General features: G+C 37.8%; 2 protein-coding genes across 2 annotated transcripts; both read left to right on the top strand.

Moving 5' to 3' along the window:
- Nucleotides 1-3,683: 3,683 nt before the first annotated feature.
- Nucleotides 3,684-4,809, top strand: LOC132564506 (uncharacterized). The gene has a single exon (XM_060229160.1). It carries the CDS (start codon nt 3,751-3,753, stop codon nt 4,465-4,467), a length of 717 nt encoding a protein of 238 aa, XP_060085143.1. The 5' UTR covers nt 3,684-3,750; the 3' UTR covers nt 4,468-4,809.
- A 562-nt stretch (nt 4,810-5,371) lies between these two features.
- On the top strand, nt 5,372-23,212 carry LOC132564505 (sodium-dependent multivitamin transporter-like). Its single transcript, XM_060229159.1, has 14 exons — nt 5,372-5,384; nt 6,440-6,507; nt 6,995-7,075; nt 7,813-7,886; nt 9,584-9,721; nt 10,320-10,455; nt 10,774-10,862; nt 14,415-14,527; nt 15,103-15,173; nt 16,740-16,826; nt 17,189-17,433; nt 18,659-18,759; nt 22,698-22,810; nt 23,138-23,212. Exons 1-14 carry the CDS (start codon nt 5,372-5,374, stop codon nt 23,210-23,212), a joined length of 1,404 nt encoding a protein of 467 aa, XP_060085142.1.
- The last annotated feature ends 830 nt before the right edge of the window (nt 23,213-24,042 follow it).

The raw sequence follows: 24,042 nt of genomic DNA on the forward strand, positions 1-24,042 counted from the left end.
TCAGCATCCCTTGACAAAGGTGCCCCGCGACATTTTGTCTGCGAATGGAGAACCACTGATAGTAAGCGGTCATACAGTGTTACCAGTATTAATTGATAACCACTTGTACAAGAAGGGACTGGTGGTAGCCAGACTATCAGTAGACGGAGTCCTTGGGTTGGACTCCATGAACGAGGAAAAATGCGTTGTCGATGTGGTGAAACGGAAACTCGCAATTGGACAGCAGGAGGTTGAGTTGCTCAGTGAGGGAAGAATAGGTTGTTATCGAGTGGCTGTTGCTGATACTCTTAACATCCCCCCAGAATCTGAGATGGTTACCTATGGACAGGTCATTCTTCCTCCTGGTACCGCTGTGCCCAAGGGTGTTAGCATTATCGAACCTGCACCAAAATTCCTGGATACTGATCGAGCTTTGGTAGGAAAGACTTTGGTCAGCAATAGTGAAACAGTCCCATTGCGAATTATGAATGTATCTCCAGATGTGAAAGTGGTGCATGCAGGGACGGTTGTGGGGTCTCTCACACCGATAGACAGTGTTATGTCTTGTGAAACAACCAGCAAAGAAAAAGAGGCTCTAACTCCGGTACTTCAAGATCTGTTAGACAGGACCAGTGAAGGGCTAACTAGAAATCAAGTGAAGCAGGTACGCGCATTGTTAGTTCGACATTCCAATGCCTTTGCAAAGGATAATCAAGACATTGGAAAAACCGGTGTCGTGAAACATTCAATCAGCGTTGGTGATCATCCACCGGTAAAACAACCCCTTCGGAGGCTTCCGGTTCATGCAAAACAAGCCGTAGACGAGCATATTGATGATATGTTGGACAGGGGGATAATCGAACCTTCAACTAGTCCTTGGTCGTCTGGTGTCGTCCTCGTAAAGAAGAAGGATGGGAGTACCAGATTTTGTGTGGACTACCGGCGCCTTAATGACGCAACCATCAAAGACGCTTACCCTTTACCAAGGATTGATGAATCCCTTGACCAGCTGTCTGGAGCATGCTGGTTCTCTACCCTCGATTTGTGCTCCGGATATTGGCAAGTCGAGCTGGAGGAGGGAGATAAACCAAAAACTGCTTTTTCGACCAAACGTGGCCTTTATCAATTCAAGGTAATGCCGTTCGGGCTGTGCAACGCCCCGGCTACGTTTGAAAGGCTGATGGAAACCGTGTTGCGGGGACTGCAGTGGGACATCTGCCTCATATACCTTGACGATGTGATTGTCACTGGGAGAACTTTTGGAGAAATGTTAAGCAATCTGGAGAAGGTACTTCAGCGTTTGTCAGCTGCCGGTTTAAAACTAAAAGCGAAAAAGTGTACGCTGTGTGCTAGAAATGTTGAGTTCCTTGGACATATTATTTCGCCTGAAGGAGTTTCTACAGACCCTGGCAAGATACAACTAGTGAAGGATTGGCCAGAACCAACAACTGTAACTGAGGTCCGATCATTTCTTGGACTGTGCGGCTATTACAGGCGGTTCGTCAAGGACTTCTCTGCCATCGCCAAACCATTACATCGGCTTACAGAAAAACACAAACGTTTCATATGGACTAAAGAGTGCCAAGAAGCCTTTGATTGCCTCAAAGCAAAGCTGTGCCAGTCCCCGATATTGGCATACCCAGACTTCACTAAACCATTTGTGCTCGACACAGATGCAAGTGACCTTGCTATAGGAGGTGTACTTGCCCAAGTCCAGGATGGACACGAGAGAGTTATTGCATACGCAGGTCGAACACTGTCAAAGTCAGAGAGGAAATACTGTGTTACAAGGAAAGAGTTGCTCGCCGTTGTCTTCTTTGTCAAGTGTTTCCGCCATTACTTGTATGGAAAACATTTTCTCCTTCGTACAGATCACAGTTCCCTGCGTTGGCTCCTAAATTTCAAGAACCCAGAGGGCCAACTTGCAAGATGGTTGGAAGTTCTGAGCATGTATGACATGAAAATCGAACATCGACCAGGATCCCAACACTCAAATGCAGACGCACTTAGTAGGCGACCTTGTCGGAAGTGTAAGTTCAATCCTGAATGGGACAAGGTAACAAAACTGTCTGTTGGTGGCGTGACAGAGACTGGGTCTAGCAAACAAGAAGAGTCCGACAGGCAACAAGATGAAACCGGGGGAAAATCCTTGTCAATGCTCCAGAAAGAGGATCCAGATATTATGTTAGTTAAGAAGTGGGTAGAGGACACTACCAAACCAAACACCAAAGACGTGCACATGGGTGGTGTAATGGTGAAGTCCCTTTGGTCACAACGGGATATGTTGATAGTCGCGAATGACATACTGTACCGCAAATGGCAAGACTCTAAAGGCAAAACGTTGCAAGCGGTTGTACCAATGACTGAGCGAAGGAGCATATTGAAGATGTGTCATGATCATCGGACCTCTGGTCATCTGGGAGTAAAGAAGACCTTGAGCAAGGTAAGACAAAGCTTCTTCTGGCCTGGTCTACAGAGAGATGTGAGACAATATATAGCAGGCTGTGAAGTGTGCTCAAGAAAAAAAGGGCCGATGAAAACTCCGAAAGCACCTATGCAAGTAGTTGGTGCCGGTATGCCCATGGAAAGGATAGCAACCGACATACTTGGAGATTTGCCATTGACTAGCAAAGGGAATCGTTATGTATTAGTAGTGTCTGACTATTTTACGAAATGGACTGAGGCATTTCCAATGCCAGACATGACTGCAGGGACCGTGGCTGATATCATTGTTAGAGAGGTTGTCACTAGGTTTGGCGTACCAACGGTGATACACTCGGATCAGGGAAAACAGTTTGAGGGACAACTCTTCTCACAAATGTGCGAGGTATTGCACATCAAAAAGACTCGAACCACTCCCTACCATCCGGAGGGAGATGGTATGGTTGAGCGGTTCAATCGTACGCTGATTTCCATGCTGGCTTCCTACGTCAATGACCACCACACGGACTGGGATGACCATCTGCCTTTTGTTACTATGGCATATAGATCTGCAGTTCACGAAACTACTGGCAGTAGCCCTAACGCCCTTATGCTTGGTAGGGAAGTATCAACGCCAATGGACATTATGTATGAGCTACCCCAAAACGCAAAGAAAATTCCAACAAACCAATGGGCTTGGGAACTAAAGGAAAAAATGGAGAGAGCTCATGCTCATGTCAGAAAACATACAAATGCAGAAATGCTACGACAAAAGATCTGGCACGACCAAAAGCTCAGCTGGCAAACCTTCTCGGCTGGAGACCAGGTCTATGTTTACTTCCCGAGGTATCTACCAGGCCGTTCTTCAAAACTTACAAGTTATTGGAGAGGACCATTTGAGGTAGTAAGCAGATGTTCAGATGTCACCTACAAGGTACTGTGTGGGACTCGCGGTGCACCACAAATAGTTCATGTAGATCGCATGCAACTGAAGAAAAGACAAGAGCTAACAGGCGAGCAAACATCGGACACAGGACCGATGAAAGGTACCTCAGAACCTAAGGAGGGGGAGGTCAAAGACACAGGACAAGGTCCCCAAACTGTTAGGGATGATATCATACCCCGTACCTCTGGGGATGATTGTGAAATCGTCGAGGCGAGTGAGGGCGAATGGGGAAACCCATTCACGTCCCGACGTACGAGACGGCCACCCCGCTGGCTGGCCGAATATGTTACTAATTTTGATTAGTTAGAGTACCAATAGTATTCTTGTATTCCTGATTTTGTAAGTTGTGAACCATTTTCATACATCATCTGAATCCTTTCTTCCCTTTTTTGTATGTTGTAGAGATGGTGAAGACAAAGACCACTCACAGGAAGGAACAGAAATGTCCCATGTGTGCATTCACTAGTGTAGATATTGAAAGGATGAAGGAGCATATTCTCATGTGTGGTCTGAAGGAAATGGAGAAGAAATCCTTCGTATGTGAAGAATGCCCATTTGCTACCACCTCGGCAAGCAATCTTCTCCGGCACACGAAGAGAAGACACAGTGTAGAACAGACGGCACAGCCGGGACCCTCACGTGAAGGAGGTAGCTATTCTACAGTGAGAGAGGAGGAAGACTCGTGGAAAGACAATGACCCTGGTGATCTTGCTAGCATCCTAGGTGATGTGTCGGACTCTGACAATGGGGAAGACCATGATGAGTCTGCTGCTGGCGAGGAACCTGATGTAGAGGCCATCCCTGATCCAACGGTGAGGAAGCATACACGGCCAGATCAAGTGTTCACCCCTAAACGGGCGCCAGAGAAATTGAGTCCCAAGGATCCCAGGAATTGTATCCCACAGAAAGTCCCAAGGGTAGAGAGGCCTCCTACCAATCTCCATCAAGTTCCTAGGGTGTCAAAGGCGATGGCGAGTGTGTCTACTCAGACAAAGCCAGTTATAGAGAGGCATGTGGTCTGGAAAACGACAAGGTACACAGAAGGAGATAGGGAAATCGAGCTGGTTGAGATGCATGAGACGGAGACCTCCTGTGGTGTATGCGGACTGTTAGATGATTGAAGAAATGTGGACGGAAGTGTTTGTGTCCTTCAGACCTACTGAAAGTTGTACTTTTATTACATATTGGAGACTGTTAGTGTGATCATCGGTGTTTTAGATAGTCTTTAAATGTTCTATTTGTCATGCGGGACGCATCGACTTAAGGAGGGGGAAGTGTGACGATTTTATTCAGTTAGAGTTATCTCCCTTCATGTAACGTTTTGTATACGTCCTGTTTTGTATCATTCCCCACCTACCTAATTATTTTAATTATCGATGATTGACTTATGTTTTCATGAAACTAGTGTTTACTAAATGTGTAATCATACCTGTATAAATAAATAAAAACATTTGTCTTGCGTATTTGTGGGTTTTGGTGCTGTATTAATTGAGAAGGAAAATACTGGAGACACCCAGAATAATGCATAAGATTTTATGTAAATACTGGTTGAAACCAGTAAAAGAAAAGAAGATTTTGACAGACGGAAGAAGGTCGGCTATATCACAGGTAATAAAGTATTATAGCACACAGTTCAATTATACTGTTACCAGAAGCTCCTGAGTAAGGGGTTGCCTGAATAAGGCAGCTCTGGTAACAGTTATTGTTACGTGTGGTCGGTGCCAGTACGTTGACGTGTCAGGTACGCCAGAATCTCCTGAAAAGGGGTTGCCTGCAAAGGCTACTCTGGTACGCCTGACTACTGATACAGTACTTGGCACAACACTTTGTACTGTGATAATAACAGGACACTGGCAGGCGACGTCGGAGCTGTACGGTGGTCGGCTCAGTAATAAGGGACGTGCTTGCAGTGTTGTAGTGCTGACAGTCTGTTAGTGTTGCGGTGTGTGGTAGCCTTGTTGGGCAACATACGCCTAGGCGACGTGATACGTACCGCGGACACATTGTTGGCTCGTGTATGGTGACATGGTGGACAGAGGTACTGTCCTTCTCTGTTGTAGTGTATAGATATATTGTTTATTAAATTGAGTAATTGTTCAACTGCTCAGCCAGGTAGCTGAGGAATTCCAATCGCTTCCGGAGCAGGTAGCTCTGTCTAAATTGAGAGACCCGGCGTGCACGCGCGCTACCATAGGGTGCACGTTACAATATCAATAAATTAACACAAGGTATATAGCAATGTTGTTGATGTAAAGGCTTCAGATTTGAATAACCTATTTTACATGTACCCGACTTTTGTGTGTGCTATTTGTAAAATTCCTGTCTATGTATATATATATATATATATATATATATATATATAGTAATAAAGTGATGAATTCTCCGTGCCCAGCAAAAATATAAAAAAATTAAAAGATTGGAAAACACGATGAGCTGTAAAACATAAGTATCTATGTACATTATGTAAAACATCTGATGAAGAAATGAAAGCGGATATGTTTTACAGCTCATTGTGTTTTCCAATCTTTTGATTATATATGTATATATATATTGCGATCTATGTTATCATATCACGTAATAAAACAACTTGCCACGATCATCAATTTTCAGAATTTCAAGTTGTTGTTCAACTTCACAACATCCTTTTTGGGGGGATGTCGTGGTGGTGTAATGATTAGGCAGTTTGGAATGTCTTAGCTCGGTGATTGGTGCTGTAGATTGGATTAGGCAGAGTTTAAAATTTGACTTCCTTCTTCACTTGTGTTCCAGTGTCTAAAATATTATTAGATTAACATAATGCATCATATACAGTAATTTTGTTGATCCGAAAATTCCGGATTTGAATTCTCTGTTGTCTCTGTTGTCTTCAGTAGACTGAACTACTAGTATATTACCTTCGCGGAATCAAAATGAAATGTAAAGGTCAAACTTATGTACACTGCTGATAAATAATAAAGAGTACTGTATAAAGACAAACACATCAATAACAATTTCCAATACAAATTAAAAGTATATCCAATTATCAAATCAAACTGCATGATACGGCTTCCTTTTTTCGCATTATTTGTGTCATGTAATCATTCAACTTTCCAGTGGCTGGAATCCCAGTATGGATCTCTATCGTAACATTGATGGGCGTTGTAGTAATCTATACAATAATTGTAAGTGTGGCTTATAACCCTTCCTTAAAGCGTGTGTTACAGACACCCAACAATACAAACTTTAAATTAATTCCAGAATATATTTGAAATAATGAAATAATAGTATTATTGTTGTACCCTTCTTGGACTCGTCATTGATTCGAAGGGTGAATGTTTTAACCCTACGGAAAGGTCAGAATCAACAGATCACAAAGAACATGTGTCTATTTTTCAAAGTGTCACAGTTCAAATAAGTTGCACGTGGTTTGCAGGTTACATCGAAATACCAGCAGTGGCTATCTTCTATCAATGACTGCACAAGTAAAAAGGTCAAAATAGGTTAAGAGAGTCATTCTTACAACCAATTCTGTTTTGATTTTTATAGTACATTTAATAAATATCAATATGTTTACTTTTGTCATTCACATTGAACGATCTATAGATATTTCACAGGGAGTTTGCCTCAAAACCTTATGTCTTGTTTGTTAAGGACGACTTTTCATTGTAGGGAGGTTTCCAAGCAGTCGTCTGGACAGACGTTTTCCAAGCCTTCTTCATGTTTGGCGGTATATTTGCCATCCTTATCAAGGTAAACAACACTTCAATTGACCTCTATTTAATTCATTCATTTCATATTTAAGGATATTCTTTCTATAGTTATAGAGTCGTGCTGAAGGTCTTATAGTAATAGGATTACGAAAAAGTCACGTGTTTGTTGATATCAAGAAATACCGAGTTTCTTAGTATCTAGCTTTTTTTGTTTGCTCTGTAATATTATGAAGAGCACACATATTGTGTTCGTGATTTGTTACTTTTTTGTCGATAAATATGTAAGAGAATGTCAGTTTAATTAACTTATATAATTTGCTCGTGCGGTTGCTGGTTTGAGAGAATATATTGATATTTTTCACGAGTGTGAAATCTCTTTTTTTTTCATTTTGATGCATACGTCGACGTGTATTTACATTGGGCTAATTACAGTGTTAAAGCACAACAAACAAATTAAGGCCATAGTTACCTCAATGCACACTAATGCACCTAGTGACGTAAGCAAGAATTGCGCATTTATTATCTGCATGAGTGATGACAAGTCATTGTAATTCTATGTAAACCTGATCACCATGCCTAATATCGATAAATACAAACGTTGGGGTGACCAAGCTTGCCTTGGGACTCTACATACACCGCATTAGATAAAAAATACTAAATGAGAAAACATTCACTATTCTCTACGTTACCGTATTTTTGTAATAAATATGAATTACTCCTATGGTCGGTCAATACACATATCAAAATGAAGTAATTTAAATATATTTATTTCACAAGGGTACAATAGAGGCAGGTGGACTGACCAAAACATGGACCATAATAACAGAAAAGGGAAGAGTCAACCTACTGAAGTAAGTCGGACCACTTTTCAACATTTCTGCTCAATCTTTTGGTCACTTTGAATTTTTCTAAGACGCGTCCTTGGCATCACAGTTAAGGCCCATAGCATCACTGAGGAGCCCTGGAAGGACGAAACAGCGGCATGATGCACTTTGATTTATCTTTTTGCTCAAAGTTATCTAAATTAGTGTCTGTTGTACAATCTTCCTTAAGTTTCTCCACCCTTGGACACCGGTTACTGAGAAGTTAAGGAGTCTGGTGTCGTTATCATTAGTTTCTAGCCCCGTCCCATCTCTAGATTGCGGGTTCCAGGCCTACGTGCAGTAGTAACCAAGTATTAGTCACAGGTCGGTCGTTTTCCCCCCGGGAACTCCAGCTTTCCTCTTCCACTAAACCTGACACATAGCCTCGACTGTTAGAAGGGCGTAAAGCAACTGATATCAACTTCTAGAAAAACGAAACTGCTGCTGTAGAAAGTGGTATTTATATATATTTATTATCTAACAAACGCCTTCGTTTCATCAATAATGAGATTGAATTGATATTATTATATAAATTTGATACATAGAAACAATAACACAGATTGGTGACACAACATTAGTCCGCTCATCCGACTCTCCACACTAAGGAATAAATACAACCAACTTTCTAAGTTGTTCATTAAATGCTGACAGAGTCTTTAATTTAGTCAGATTTTAGTCAGATAGTTTCTGAATGTTGGAGAAAGCCGTTTACTTCCTATTTAGGAATTTTCTTGATGTTTTTTTATACACAATTTTCGAGGATTTAGTTTGTATCTAATTACATGTGCGAAATATAATTAACCAAAGAGGTATATATTTATTAGAAAATATCGATGCAAGAAATCCTTGGCGCTTTTCGTATGTGAGACGACATATTTTCTCTCTTTTAAAAAATGAAAACCAATTACCTTAAACTTGAAATAGGATAAACGGGAAATCAGATATCCCCTCATCTCGATTGAGAAGCTTTCCATATCTTACATCTCCAACAATTGAGGTTTATTTTGCTAAGTTAATTTGGATTGTTGAAGACATTTAGTATATTTTTATTTCAATACTGAAGATTAAAAGGATAATTTGTCAGTCAAGATATTTCCAATGAATCAACAGGTTGCAAGCTTTAAGTCCATTATGTGATAAAAGTTCCATCAATCCAGCTGTTGGAGACGTATGGCGTTTGTGGGTTTTTTATTGACCACATAAAACTTCTACAAACATGATTTTGAAGTGATTGCTCAACTTGCTATAACAACAAACAGTCTGAATCAAAAATGTCGACCGTTATGTGTTATTTACGTTATATTAGTAGCTTTGTTGACAAATTTATCACTGTTTTTTTATCAGCGAATAGGTTATGATCATAAAAAAGCAGAACATAGTTTATTTACTATGTTTTGAATAAAACCTGGAAACGACGTACTGAAATAATTTCGCTCATGATACATAGATTCATTTTGCAAAATATCTTACAGTTCTGTTTATTGTAAAGTAAGATATAATCTTCTACTTCGCCCAAAACGAATTGATTTCGTCGACATATTAAAACCGAAGTACTTTATCTCTACTCGTTTTCTTCCAAAATACAATACAAATACAATGATGGGTGGTTAGGTTATTGTCAGTGTACTGTTACCGGTTGTATTTTTTTTTTTTCAATTACCTTTACTTCTTGTCCTGTCTCAAAGCTTTGATCCTGATCCAACCCTGCGTCAGTCATTTTGGAGTTTGATGATCGGTGGTATTACAAGTGGACTTGAACTACAGTTTAGTCAGGCGACTTTCCAAAGAATAAAAGCAACACCGACATTATCAACGACTAAAAGGTTTTTGTTAATTTTCTGTACATCTTTATGTATATTGTAGGAAAATTGTAATCGGGTTTAAAGTTTATTGATAAGTTAAATATTTTTGTCTCCAAGAATACAAAATGTTCGGTGGTGGATTATAATCATTAATATTATCCTAAACATATTGTTGTATAAAGCATGAGTACAGCATAAGCATACCCTGAAACAGAACTCAATCTAGACCAACAGCGAACTGTACCACTGAGAACAATACCGTCCCATACTGGTGATGATAGGGGCTGTAAATAGATGGAAAACCTAGGTACCTGTAAGCTTTTATTTCAACAGAAATACTCTGCAACAATGAAAGAGCAGTCATTTAGACAAAGGCAAGAAAAAAAAAATCTGAAAATTCTGCGGATATGCCATCAAGGACAAAATATCGTCAGTGTGTTTTCTTCTTGTAGTCATTAAAAATCCAAATGCTATTACGTCAGATTATGGAGACGTATAAATATCTTATTCTGCAGTCACTAAACATCATTTTATGTAATGTAAAGACACTGAGTTTTTACATAACAAAACATTTCCGTTATATTTAATCTAATTCTATTTATTGACTTCTCCGTTTTAGAATGTTTATTCTAGCTTCGGTATTGTCTTTGTTGATCTCTGGTCTGGCGGTAATTGAGGGCGGTGTCATGTTCGCCTTCTACCATTCAAAGAGCTGCGACCCTCTTGAAGCCAAGCAAGTTCTTAATGAGAACCAGGTAACACAATATGGTTTGATAGATACCAGGAAATTACGAATTTTATTGAAATAAGGGAAAGGTACACCTGCGCGTCTATTTTTTTCATTTTCTTGCGATCACTTTGAATTTCCGTCAGTCGCCTCCGAGGAACTCGTTAAACCGACGTTCTGTACTGTTTTTGATTATTGTAAAAAACGATTATAACCGAGTCTATTTGATAGGCAATGTACACACAGCATAAAGTACACAGTTATATGAAAGGTTGCATATCTTGTATGATATCTATTTAGAGAGTTTAAGTATCGTAAAATGTTCTCAACCTTCTTTTTATTTCAGCTGATAGCTAAAATGGTACGAGACATATTCCACGACACGCCTTGTCTACCAGGGCTGTTTCTTGCGGCTGTTTTTAGTGCATCTCTGAGGTAATGTTATATATTTAGGATGTCAATTCTGTCACCATGCCGATTTTCTGGATTTGTACAAACCTAGGAAATGTCCTCTGATAACAATGATAGTTTTTCTTCAATTCTCCACTATGTCGTTTTACGGTCGTCATAGATTTCTTTGTGTGATATGAACGTGGGCGTGTTTGCGCTCATTAGTTTGCCTGCTGGTTCCGTTGTTGTATACCTCGTTTGAGAACTTGACATTACTCACTTAGATTGACCACGATTTACATGGTAAGTGTCGTCGACGAAGCAAAAGATGCTTACTCTTTCTGAACACATGGTCTTATTCTCCTTGTACTTTTTCACGAGTCTCCGTGTAGATTTCTCTTTTGTTCAAATATTTCCCCTGGTTTCATTGAATTCGAGTTTGGATTATGGTTATGTTGATATGGCGGTATTTTTTTTTATCTTTTCATCTCTTACACAGTTTTAATTCCGTTCCTCTTGTTCCCGAATATCATCGTCTTTCTCTTGCATTTTTTCAGTTTCCACGTTCGGGTTCAGAAGATGTATTATTTAACTGAGCGCTCTTTCCTGAAAGTTCCTGTTTTGATTGTCTTATTTCTAATTTCAGCAGTTTGATTTCCTTACGTTGGTTCTATACTAATGTTTCAAGTTGACTTTTGATATCATCTCGCGTGTTTAATGTAAACAGGACAGTCGTGCTGTCACGTCCACGCTTTCACATCTATTTATTGTGTTTACATGTATACCTGTAGTCGCCGGGTAGGAGGCTCCTGTGGGATCTTTTTGAAAAAAAAATGGTATTAATTTCAACTAGATCACCTTTTTTCGTGCAAGACGTTGCCAACTGACGGACAAACTCGTAACACAGGTATCCAAAAGACACAGGTTGGTGAAAACTTTGGGTAATTTTATGGTCGTCATAGTGATCTCATTCTAACAATTATATTTCTTTGTGCAGGACGTGTTTGATGCTCGTTAGTTTGCCTTTAGATTCCGTTGTTGTATACCTTGTTCTCTTTCGAGAATTGGATTGACAAATATTTACATGACGATTGCTGTCGAGGAGGCAGAAGACGCTTACTCTTCCCGGACACATACTTATTTTTCTATTTTTCTTGTACTTTTTCAGGAATATCAGTGTTAATTTTTCTTTGTTGATTTTTTGCTTAAGTTTTATTGAAACTGAATTAGGATTATGTTTACATGTTGGTATTTTCTTGTCGTTTTTCTACAGCGAAACCACCAGGCATACTAACAAGGTTTGAATACTTCTAACTTTACATAACTCAAATAGATATAATATCACGCATTAACATCATGGTACCGGTCATCGAAGCTCTCCATTATCTTCAATGATTGGAATCGCGATACTGGGGTGCATAGATTCATCCTCGTATGTAAAAATAAAATTAGATAAATAAGTTTGTCTCCAATGTGATTTGCACTGTTACTGTACACCAGTACTCTGTTTGGTGATCTTACCAACAATCACTATAAAGTTATTGTGAGACAGATTACAACCAAATTCCTCTTGGCTTTAGCTATCAAAATCGAATTTCGTATTCGTCGAATAATTAAACACATATTTTTAATATCATGCAATGATTCATTATCAGGGTGTTTTGTTCTGTCCCGTTTCGATGATTTTGTATAGATGAGTACATTTGTTCCATAATTATTCACAGTTGAGTTAATATTATATAGAACTGAAGTCACTGGGTAAATGAATATCGTTCACACTCCAAGTATATTATATTAGTATCAGTATAGGGTATCATAAAGCATTCTGTACTTAATACATTGCTGTGTAGAAATAAGATTTATTCTATGTTTCATCATATATTCCCAACGTTTACTATATACAAGATCACATAATTTATACTCACGGCACGTACTAACGGTACATACTAACGGTTCATACGATACCCACTCACGGTACATACTCACGGTACACACTCATGGTACACACTCACGGTACACACTCACTGTACACACCCACAGTACATACTCACGGTACACACTCACGGTACACACTCACGGCACGTACTAACGGTACATACTCACGGTACACACTCACGGTACCCATTCACGGTACATGCTCACGGTACCCACTGACGGTACATACTCACGGTACATACTCACGGTACACACTCACGGTACATACTCACGGTACACACTCACGGTACGCACTTACTGTACACACCCACGGTACACACCCACGGAACACACTCACGGTACACACTCACGGTACATACTCACGGCACATACTCAATGTACTCACTCACGGTACATACTCACGATTACACACTCACGGTACATACTCACGATACACACACACGGTACACACTCACGGTACATACGGTACACACTCACGGTACATACTCACGGTAAATACTCACGGTACATACTCACGGTAAATACTCACGGTACATACTCACGGTAAATACTCACGGTACACACTCACTGTACACACTCACGGTACATACTCACGGTACATACGGTACATACTCACGGTAAATACTCACGATTACACACTCACGGTACATACTCACGATACACACACACGGTACACACTCACGGTACATACGGTACACACTCACGGTACATACTCACGGTAAATACTCACGGTACATACTCACGGTAAATACTCACGGTACACACTCACTGTACACACTCACGGTACATACTCACGGTACATACGGTACATACTCACGGTAAATACTCACGATTACACACTCACGGTACATACTCACGATACACACACACGGTACACACTCACGGTACATACGGTACACACTCACGGTACATACTCACGGTAAATACTCACGGTACATACTCACGGTAAATACTCACGGTACATACTCACGGTAAATACTCACGGTACACACTCACTGTACACACTCACGGTACATACTCACGGTACATACGGTACATACTCACGGTAAATACTCACGGTACACACTCACGGTACATACTCACGGCACATACTCACTGTGCACATTTACGGTACCCACTCACGGTACACACTCACGGTACCCACTCGCGGTACACACTCACGGTATATACTCACGGTATATACTCGCGGTACACACTCGCGGTACACATTCACGGTATATACTCACGGTACACATTCACGGTACACACTCACGATGTATATATGTTAACTTAAAATGATTGTGAAGTTTTCTGATAATTCTTCAGTTTTAATAGTTGGATATTTAACTAACATAACGATAGGTTCTGTTCAGATAAAATAATTTTACTGCAGGTCTCCAAACCAGTATAGGCTTCCAGTATGGTTTTGATGATGTGCCTTAATATCGACAAAAGTATATTGCATGAATAAAAAGGTCCTAATTTCTTCAATTTAACGGGTGTTCTAATGAAAACTTTCTGCAATGAAAACGTTTGAGAATAAATAAATCACCTTCATGCTACCTGTGTGTGTTTCCTGTAACAATGATATTAGGCATTTTACACTTTTAAACGTATAACAAAATTTTTCGTAAGTGGAAATTTGCCTGTTTCATTCTTAACGTGATATCTAATTTCTTCCAGTACAATGTCGTCACTGTTAAACTGCCTATCCGCGATTTTCTGGGAGGATATTGTCAAACGCCATACGAAACCGATGTCGGAGAAAAAAGCAGTTTTGATTACACAGTCGTCGGGTGATCTGTCTTCTATTTACCGATATGTTGATAAAAATACTACGACATAATTTAAGTCAATATATACGTTCAATGAGGTTTTATTGATAAACGAACATTCAGTTATGATTTGAAGGACATATATTTTACGCTATTGTCACGCTCTAATTTCTGTATTAAAGAGAAATTTTCATGATTTATTTTTGAAACATGAAACCCGTTTTTTTCAATTCCAATTTTGATAATTCTGGCTGCCTGCTTTCAGGAAAACATGTATTATGACGTTTTTCAAAAACATATGCTTGGTTTAAAGTTTCGTCAGCATTGAATTGGGATATTGCAGAAACATGATGTGAGACCTGCGATATTTCAATTACAGTGACAATTTTTAATAGCCTTATTCGGTAAATAACACACAAATACATAATTGATGTAATACATGGACAAACGATTAAATCGTGATCTTTATCGACTTGTAACTTCTGCAGAAAAAAATTGAGCATGGTCATCGAATAATATTTTCGCCAATTTTATCTTTCTCTGTCGTTGATTTAGAACCTTCCATTTGATTTCGCGTACATTTTGATCCGTTTCAGTCTTACTATTTGGAGGCCTGGCTGTATGTTTAGCCTTTGGTATATCTGGAATTGAAGGTCCTGTGTCAAGGGTAAGAACTCTACTTTTCTGTCATCAATTCACATTCAAACACACATATAATATTATTACCTTATGAACATCGTTCAACAGTATTTTTGAGCTCCCCAAAAAGTTTTTGGGGGGAGCATTTAGTTGTCATATCGTCAATCCGTTTGGACGTCCGTCTTTCCGTCCATTCTTTTCGTGACTGAAACATGAATATACTTGCATTTAGCGTAGAATAATGAAACTTGGTGTATGCATCCGTCATATTAATACAATTTGTACCAATGTCAGGACTATCAACCCTAAATAACAGAGTTATTGTCCTTTGTTAAAAATTAGTTACCAGTTCATGCATAACTGCATTTTGAAATTATGAAATTTACAACATAGTCAGTATAAATGTCCATCAAAAAACATTTCAAAGCCAATAATCTTTGATTGTCTCCATCACAATTTTTTTTACGAAATCATTAAAAAAAATACTTGTATTAGAAACTGTCCATACATTTAGTATCAGACTGAGAGAAATATGCTACTCCATTCACAATTCACGAGTAATTATGTGTCAACACAAACACGTGTGTCATATTTTAACATCATTCATTCCTCTTTTGGGGATCATTCATATCAGTTACACTGAAGGTACTCTTCTATATAACTACTATATAGTATGTTCATATTCTTATTATTTTTACCCCATTTTTATGTTTATTTTGATTCTGATGGGAATATCTGGGTCACGAAAACAGATCTATGTTAACATGTAACTTTAGCTGTGTGACATGTAACTGTTTCAAACAAATTAATACCAGAACAATGTTATATATATACTCGATATAACTGGAACTTATTTCTCAGCTTCACTGTTACAAATACTCGATATAACTGGAACTTATTTCTCAGCTTCACTGTTACAAATACTCGATATAACTGGAACTTATTTCTCAGCTTCACTGTTACAAATAATATAACTGGATACGATATAACTGGAACTTGTTTTTCAGGTTCACTGTTATAAATACTCGATATAACTGGATATTGTTTCTCAAATTACCTTTTTTCGATATAACTGGATATTGTTTCTCAAATTACCTTTTACAAATACTCGATATAACTGGATATTGTTTCTCAAATTACCTTTTACAAATACTCGATATAACTGGATATTGTTTCTCAAATTACCTTTTACAAGAACTCGATATAACTGGAGCTTGTGTTGCCGTTACACTAAACAATTAAACGATATATCTGGAGTACGTCTGTCTGGTTCATTTTTACAAATAATCGATATAACTCGTGCTTCTTTGATAAATACACTTTAGCAAATATCTCGAAATAACTCGAACATCTCGATGTATATGGAGCTTGTTTGGTAAACTTTTACAGATCCTCGATATAACTGGAGCTTGTTTGGTAAACTTTTACAGATACTCGATATAACTGGAGCTTGTTTGGTAAACGTTTACAGATACTCGATATAACTGGAGCTTGTTTGGTAAACTTTTACAAATCCTCGATATCACTGGAGCTTGTTTGGTAAACTTTTACAGATCCTCGATATAACTGTAGCTTGTTTGGTAATTTTTTACAGATACTCGATATAACTGGAGCTTGTTTATCTGGTACCCTTATAGGACTGTTCCTACTTGGTATGTTCGTGCCAAGAGCAAATTCATTGGTGAGTTTGACGCATGTGTTATTTCCTACATTTGGAATTAGTCGACATGTCATTGAAGAATAAGAAAATCATGTGTAATAGAAAAGTACATGTGTAGATATAAGAATAATAAGTATCAGATTTGTGTTACTGATACGTATCGTTTTAGTAAGTTACCTTTTCCTGTAATGTTCTGACAGAAAGATAACCTCTTTATCTTAAGGCAATCTGACCTCACACCCCTTTGTTTGACTTTATAAGAATGGTTCTATCTTCTGTAGACATTTTCACTGAATTAGTTTGTCGCCATAACGCATTTTTATTGTCATTGCCGATATACGTCACAGATTTGTGTAGACTGTATTGATGACGTATGTTTACAGGGTGCTTTAGTTGGTGGACTGGCCTGCTTCCTTTTCATTGGCTGGATCTCTCTTGGAAAGTTGATTTCGTCGGGTGTCCGTGTTAATGTCAAATTAGAGTCCGCATCAACAGAAAGATGTCCACAACTGGATACTTCTCTGATCACAAATTATACAACTACATACAACCAGACATCAACCATTACGATGCAGGATGTCACAGATCTGACATTACAGACAAACCAAACACTCATATTTTCTGAACCGTAAGTATTACACAAATATTTTTCTTAAAAAGATAAAAGAGCAAATTATATTTCTTCGGCTATCATATGTATGATTTTATATTATATTTATGGATATCAATATAAATATATTTGATTTCTAATGAGACCGTGATGTTTGAAGAGTTCTGAGTTCTGAACAATAGTATGTCTACTTGTATGAACCCTTGTATGCACCATTCACTTCTATTCCATTTGTATGATTATTTGAACACATCGTATTTTATATCAAATATGTAGAAATTATATCAATATCGAACTTTTTTGAAATACAAAAATGCACCAATTGATAAATAGATATAAATTTGATAATATCTTCTAGTTCCGGAATGATTGTCTGTCCTGTTTTGTGTTTAGTTTTCTATGGTTAAAAGAACTAAACACAAATAAACGTTACATGGTTCAATATGGCGCTCGTGTTTATGAATTGACGAAATAGTTGTATTATTCTGTTTATTAGGAAACTATCTGTCAAAACTAAAACATAAATTTATTTAATCGCATGAAAACTATTTTTGACTTTAATCTTGAATAGTATAATCGATCATCACGTGTTGTTTTTACGTTAAGCTTGTCTTCAGCCGAATCCGAATTGTTGTTTGACATGGTATATGTGTTACAATGTGTTCTGATAGGTATATGTGATACTGCATTATCATATAGTGGACATACCGTGGTATTTCAGTAGTACCTCTTGCTCTAGCATCTGCTGTAAATTAATAATTTAACTAGAATAAGGCCATGTTTAGCAATGTTTTTTTCACGTCGACTTTTCAACACGTCAGACTGAACGAGTAGAATTACGACTTGTACTTTTTCTATTTACAAAACTTTGGTTGAAAAAAACCGTCCTGATTTTCTCACTATTTTCTTTAGTTTTCTGTAACCGGAAACTAGTCAAACTTCTACATTCAGTAGACAAACACTGAATATTTCCTTAATAGTTGTCGGCAACACATCAAAACATGAAAGTTTGGGAGATGTATGTTGATAAAAAATAAGTTGTAGAATAAGTGACGAAACATTAGTATACCGTTCCTGGATGGCGTACATTGATCTGAGACCGTGATATTTGATTAATCTATTTTAAGATTTACAGGAGATTTAAATTTAATACGGTGGTGAGTTGTCTTCCTTTTGATTTAAATGTCATTAGAAGGAAAGTTGAGTATAAACCTACTGTTTAGATAGTTGTATGAACTTACAGACAAGGCCTGGATATTCTCTACTCCATATCCTACAAATGGTTACTGCCACTTGGTATAGTTTTGGTTTTCTCCGTCGGATCACTTGCCAGCCGTCTACAAGGTAAAAACTTTATCAAACTTACAATGGTTTATAAGTATACTCTGAAGTATGTCATTCATCTACGATTCCATTTTTAAAAGTGTAACTATTACATTTTTGCCAGGGAAATATATTGATATATAACAGATTGATAAAAGTGTTTTTTTTTTCACTAGAGAAGCAGCACTTTCGCAGATATACACCAATGAAAAGACAGAATATAAATAATGTTACAATATAGACAAATCGTAAAGCCCGCTACAAAAAATAAAATAAATATAAAAACACAAGAAACATGAAGGGGTTGTTTACGAGTGACATGACCTTTATGTCCATGGTGAAACTCAGATTACCTTATCAGAGATAAATACGGCACTCCCCCCCCCCCTCCCCCTAACCAAACGTCTTGAAAGCAGAGCTAGACATTTCAAGAGAATTCGTATCATCCACAGCGACAACTAGGTGGCTGACATAGTAACTTGTCACAGGTTAAATTCTCTCTGAATATTTACAGAAAATTATTGTTTGTTAGTGACATCAATAAATGTTTGAAGTGCTAAAGTTTTATCATTACGACCGATATCGAGACTTTAAAGGATCACTTTAGAATAAAAGATAATAGATTTAATGATCAGGGATAAGGATGCCTTATACCGGGGTATTTCTAGATCTGAATCTTAAACAAGTCATGTGACAACAGCTCTCTGTATAGAACTTTAAATTTCCGTTGTTTGTAATTGCGTTCAGTATCTAAATGTAAATTTAGTTTTTCTATATCGACATCAGTGATTGGTGTTTTATTGTCAATACGCTGAGAAAGAAGGGCTTAATAACAAAAGGAGTTAATTCGTTGGCAATAGGGAAAGGAAAAAAAAACAAAACAAAAACAAAAAAGCAGGAATATCTATAGAACTCACTCTTGAGATACTTTTTTTTTATCGAAAATGGAAGAAAAACATTAAAAAAGATAACTTGCATGTTAAAGAAAGAAACGTTTTTGTTTCTATCAAAAAAGTTCCTTATCAGCTTAAACTTTCTATAAAAAGCATGAATATTCCACTGATTAAAAACAGCATTGCTCAGATAACAAAATACTATACAAAGATAGATTTATAAACAAACGTAATAGTAAATAACTATTGATCTACTCCTTACCCAATTAGAAGTCTTCATTTACAAAAAACAAAAACAAAACAGAAAAGAAAAAAAAGAGCTGGTGTTAATTAATGAAACTATATTATCTTTGGTATTGTATATCTCAGACACCTGAAGATCTGTTGTTTAACGTACTCCGTCTGGTATTGTATAGCTCAGACACCAGTAGATTTGTGGTTTAACGTACTCCGTCTGGTATTGTATAGCTCAGACACCAGTAGATCTGTGGTTTAACTTACTCCGTCTGGTATTGTATAGCTCAGACACCAGTAGATCTGTGGTTTAACGTACTCCGTCTGGTATTGTATAGCTCAGACACCAGTAGATCTGTGGATTAACTTACTCCGTCTGGTATTGTATAGCTCAGACACTAGTAGATCTGTTGTTTAACGTACTCCGTCTGGTATTGTATAGGTCAGACACCTGTACATCTGTTGTTTAACGTACTCCGTCTGGTATTGTATAGCTCAGACACGAGTAAATCTGTTGTTTAACGTACTCCGTCTCGTATTGTACAGCTCAGACACCTGAAGATCTGTTTTTAACGTACTCCGTCTGGTATTGTATAGGTCAGACACTAGTAGATCTGTTGTTTAACGTACACCGTCTGGTATTGTATAGCTCAGACACTAGTAGATCTGTTGTTTAACATACTCCGTCTGGTATTGTATAGCTCAGACACAAGTAGGTCTGTTGTTTAATGTACTCCGTCTGGTATTGTATAGCTCAGACACCTGTAGATCTGTTGTTTAACGTACACCGTCTGGTATTGTAAAGCTCAGACACCTGAAGATCTGTTGTTTAACGTACTCCGTCTGGTATTGTATAGCTCAGACACCAGTAGATCTGTGGTTTAACTTACTCCGTCTGGTATTGTATAGCTCAGACACCAGTAGATCTGTTGTTTAACGTACTCCGTCTGGTATTGTATAGCTCAGACACCAGTAGATCTGTGGTTTAACGTCCTTCCTTTGGTATTGTATAGCTCAGACACCAGTAGATCTGTTGTTTAACGTACTCCGTCTGGTATTGTATAGCTCAGACACTAGTAGATCTGTTGTTTAACGTACTCCGTCTGGTATTGTATAGCTCAGACACCTGTACATCTGTTGTTTAACGTATCTGGTATTGTATAGCTCAGACACAAACTGTTGTTTAACGTACTCCGTCTGGTATTGTATAGCTCAGACACCTGTAGATCTGTTGTTTAACGTACTCCGTCTGGTATTGTATAGCTCAGACACGAGTAAATCTGTTGTTTAACGTACTCCGTCTGGTATTGTATAGCTCAGACACCAGTAGATCTGTTGTTTAACGTACTTCCTCTGGTATTGTATAGCTCAGACACCAGTAGATCTGTTGTTTAACGTACTCCGTCTGGTATTGTATAGCTCAGACACCAGTAGATCTGTGGTTTAACGTACTCCGTCTGGTATTGTATAGCTCAGACACCAGTAGATCTGTTGTTTAACGTACACCGTCTGGTATTGTATAGCTCAGACACCAGTAGATCTGTCTGGTATGTTTAACGTACTCCGTCTGGTATTGTATAGCTCAGACACTGGTAGTAGATCTGTTGTTTAACGTACTCCGTCTGGTATTGTATAGCTCAGACACTAGTAGATCTGTTGTTTAACGTACTCCGTCTGGTATTGTATAGCTCAGACACAGTAGATCTGTTGTTTAATGTACTCCGTCTGGTATTGTATAGCTCAGACACCGGTTTTAGATCTGTTGTTTAACGTACTCCGTCTGGTATTGTATTCAGACACGTAGATCTGTTGTTTAACGTACTCCGTCTGGTATTGTACAGCTCAGACTCAGACTTTGGTATTGAAGATCTGTTTTACTTACCTTTTTTAACGTAGCTCAGACTCCGTCTGGTATTGTATAGACACCTCAGATCTGTTTTTTAACGTACTCCGTCTGGTATTGTATAGCTCAGTTTAACACTCCGTCTGGTATTGTATAGCTCAGTAGATCTGTTGTTTAATGTACTCCGTCTGGTATTGTATAGCTCAGACACAACTCCTGGTATTGTAGCTACATCTGTTGTTTAACGTACTCCGTCTGGTATTGTATCTGTTGTTTAACGTACTCCGTCTGGTTTTGTATAGCTCAGACACCTGAAGATCTGTTTGTTTAACGTACTCCGTCTGGTATTGTATAGCTCAGACACGAGTAGCCCAGACACTGTTGTTTTACTTACCTCCGTTTGGTATTGTATAGCTCAGACACCTGAAGATCTGTTTTTTAACGTACTCCGTCTGGTATTGTATAGGTCAGACACTAGTAGATCTGTTGTTTAACGTACTCCGTCTGGTATTGTATAGCTCAGACAACAGTAGATCTGTTGTTTAACGTACACCGTCTGGTATTGTATAGCTCAGACACCTGAAGATCTGTTGTTTAACGTACTCCGTCTGGTATTGTATAGCTCAGACACCAGTAGATCTGTGGTTTAACGTACTCCGTCTGGTATTGTATAGCTCAGACAACAGTAGATCTGTTGTTTAACGTACACCGTCTGGTATTGTACAGCTCAGACACCTGAAGATCTGTTGTTTAACGTACTCCGTCTGCGGTATTGTATAGCTCAGACACTAGTAGATCTGTTGTTTAACGTACTCCCTTTGGTATTGTATAGCTCAGACAACAGTAGATCTGTTGTTTAACGTACTCCCTTTGGTATTGTATAGCTCAGACAACAGTAGATCTGTTGTTTAACGTACTCCCTTTGGTATTGTATAGCCCAGACACTAGTAGATCTGTTGTTTTACTTACCTCATTTTGGTATTGTATAGCTCAGACGCCGGTAGATCCGCTGTATTACGTCCCAGTTTGTGATTACCTGAATGACTACATTTGTGCACCAATCAGAAGAATATTTGGATGTGACGTAAAATATTCTGCCACTGTACGTATACCAATTTTGGGAACACCGTGATTTCATTTTGCTACAATTGTTTATATTTTTTATGCTTTCCTAAAAGCAGAAAATGTAAATTTCCGAAAGAAAAAAAATTTGGATTTCTTTTTTTAATAATTGATAGAATAAACTTGCTGATCAATAAAGCTTATTTCACCAGTTAAGAAGTGTTTTAGGTAATATAAATTCTGAATGAATTGGAATTCCAATAAAAATCATGTTTTGAGGATAATGTCCTCATATAAAAGCATGTATGAAGTCCAGACGTAATCAATGATGTTTTGTATTTAATTGACAATATATTTTTTCTGTCAGGATACGACTGAAGATGGAACAGCTGTGAATGAACTGATAGAGGCGGCACCTACAAACGGAAATACAATTATATAAGATTTTAAAATGGATATTATAGATCGTTAAAATGAACTAAAACATGAAAGATGTGTATTTCACAGTGTAAATATTTTTCATATTTACCATGCTTTGTCCTTTAGGATTCTCTGGATTTTGTGTCAGATTAATTATTGCTTTAATCAAATATATTAATTTTAAATTAAGGTGCCTTTTCTATGATGCAACCAGATATCGATTGTTCTATAAGTATCATTATTATCAATTATCAAACGATGACGTGAGCGTTTTAATACCCCGACGGCTGATTAATTGAAAACAAGTCAATGTGACATTTGTATGGACAAATTATATGTATACTGTTTATATTGTAAACTCATTCTGCAGAACATGTGTTCATTCTTAAGAACAGATAATTTCATTCCAAAGGACATGCATTCATTCTTTAGAACAGATAATTTCATTCTACAGAACGAGTGTTCATTCTTTAGAACAGACATTTTCATTCCACAGAACTTGTGTGCATTCTTTAGAACAGATATTTTCATTCTGCAGAACTTGTGATCATTCTTTAGAACAGATGTTTTTATTGTTTAGAACATATCTTTTTTTCCTTAGAAAAATGTTTTCATTACTTTGAATTTATATTGTCATTTCTCAGAAGGTACATTTTCATTCCTTAGATCGTGTTTCTTTCAATAATTGCTTTGATTTGTGCTATGAAAATGTTTACCGTTTTGATTTTCACTGACTTTACTCCTTATGAATGTTTAAAGGTTCCACCAACTGTAGAATTTCTTCCTGGTAAATGTCCTTGATACTTATACTAACTATTTTACAACAAGAAACATATCACACGAAAGGGTGTA

This window comes from Ylistrum balloti, unplaced genomic scaffold (genome assembly GCF_031769215.1).
Source record: "Ylistrum balloti isolate Yb309-2 unplaced genomic scaffold, AGI_CSIRO_Ybal_v1 Utg372340, whole genome shotgun sequence".
Lineage (NCBI taxonomy): Eukaryota > Metazoa > Mollusca > Bivalvia > Pectinida > Pectinidae > Ylistrum > Ylistrum balloti.

Coding starts and splice junctions, on each gene's coding strand:
- LOC132564506 (XM_060229160.1), top strand. CDS start 3,751: ATGGTGAAGACAAAGACCACTCACAGGAAGGAACAGAAATGTCCCATG.
- LOC132564505 (XM_060229159.1), top strand. Junction 9,722..10,319: donor ACATTATCAACGACTAAAAG/GTTTTTGTTAAT, acceptor TCTCCGTTTTAG/AATGTTTATTCTAGCTTCGG. Junction 15,174..16,739: donor TTGAAGGTCCTGTGTCAAGG/GTAAGAACTCTA, acceptor AATTTTTTACAG/ATACTCGATATAACTGGAGC.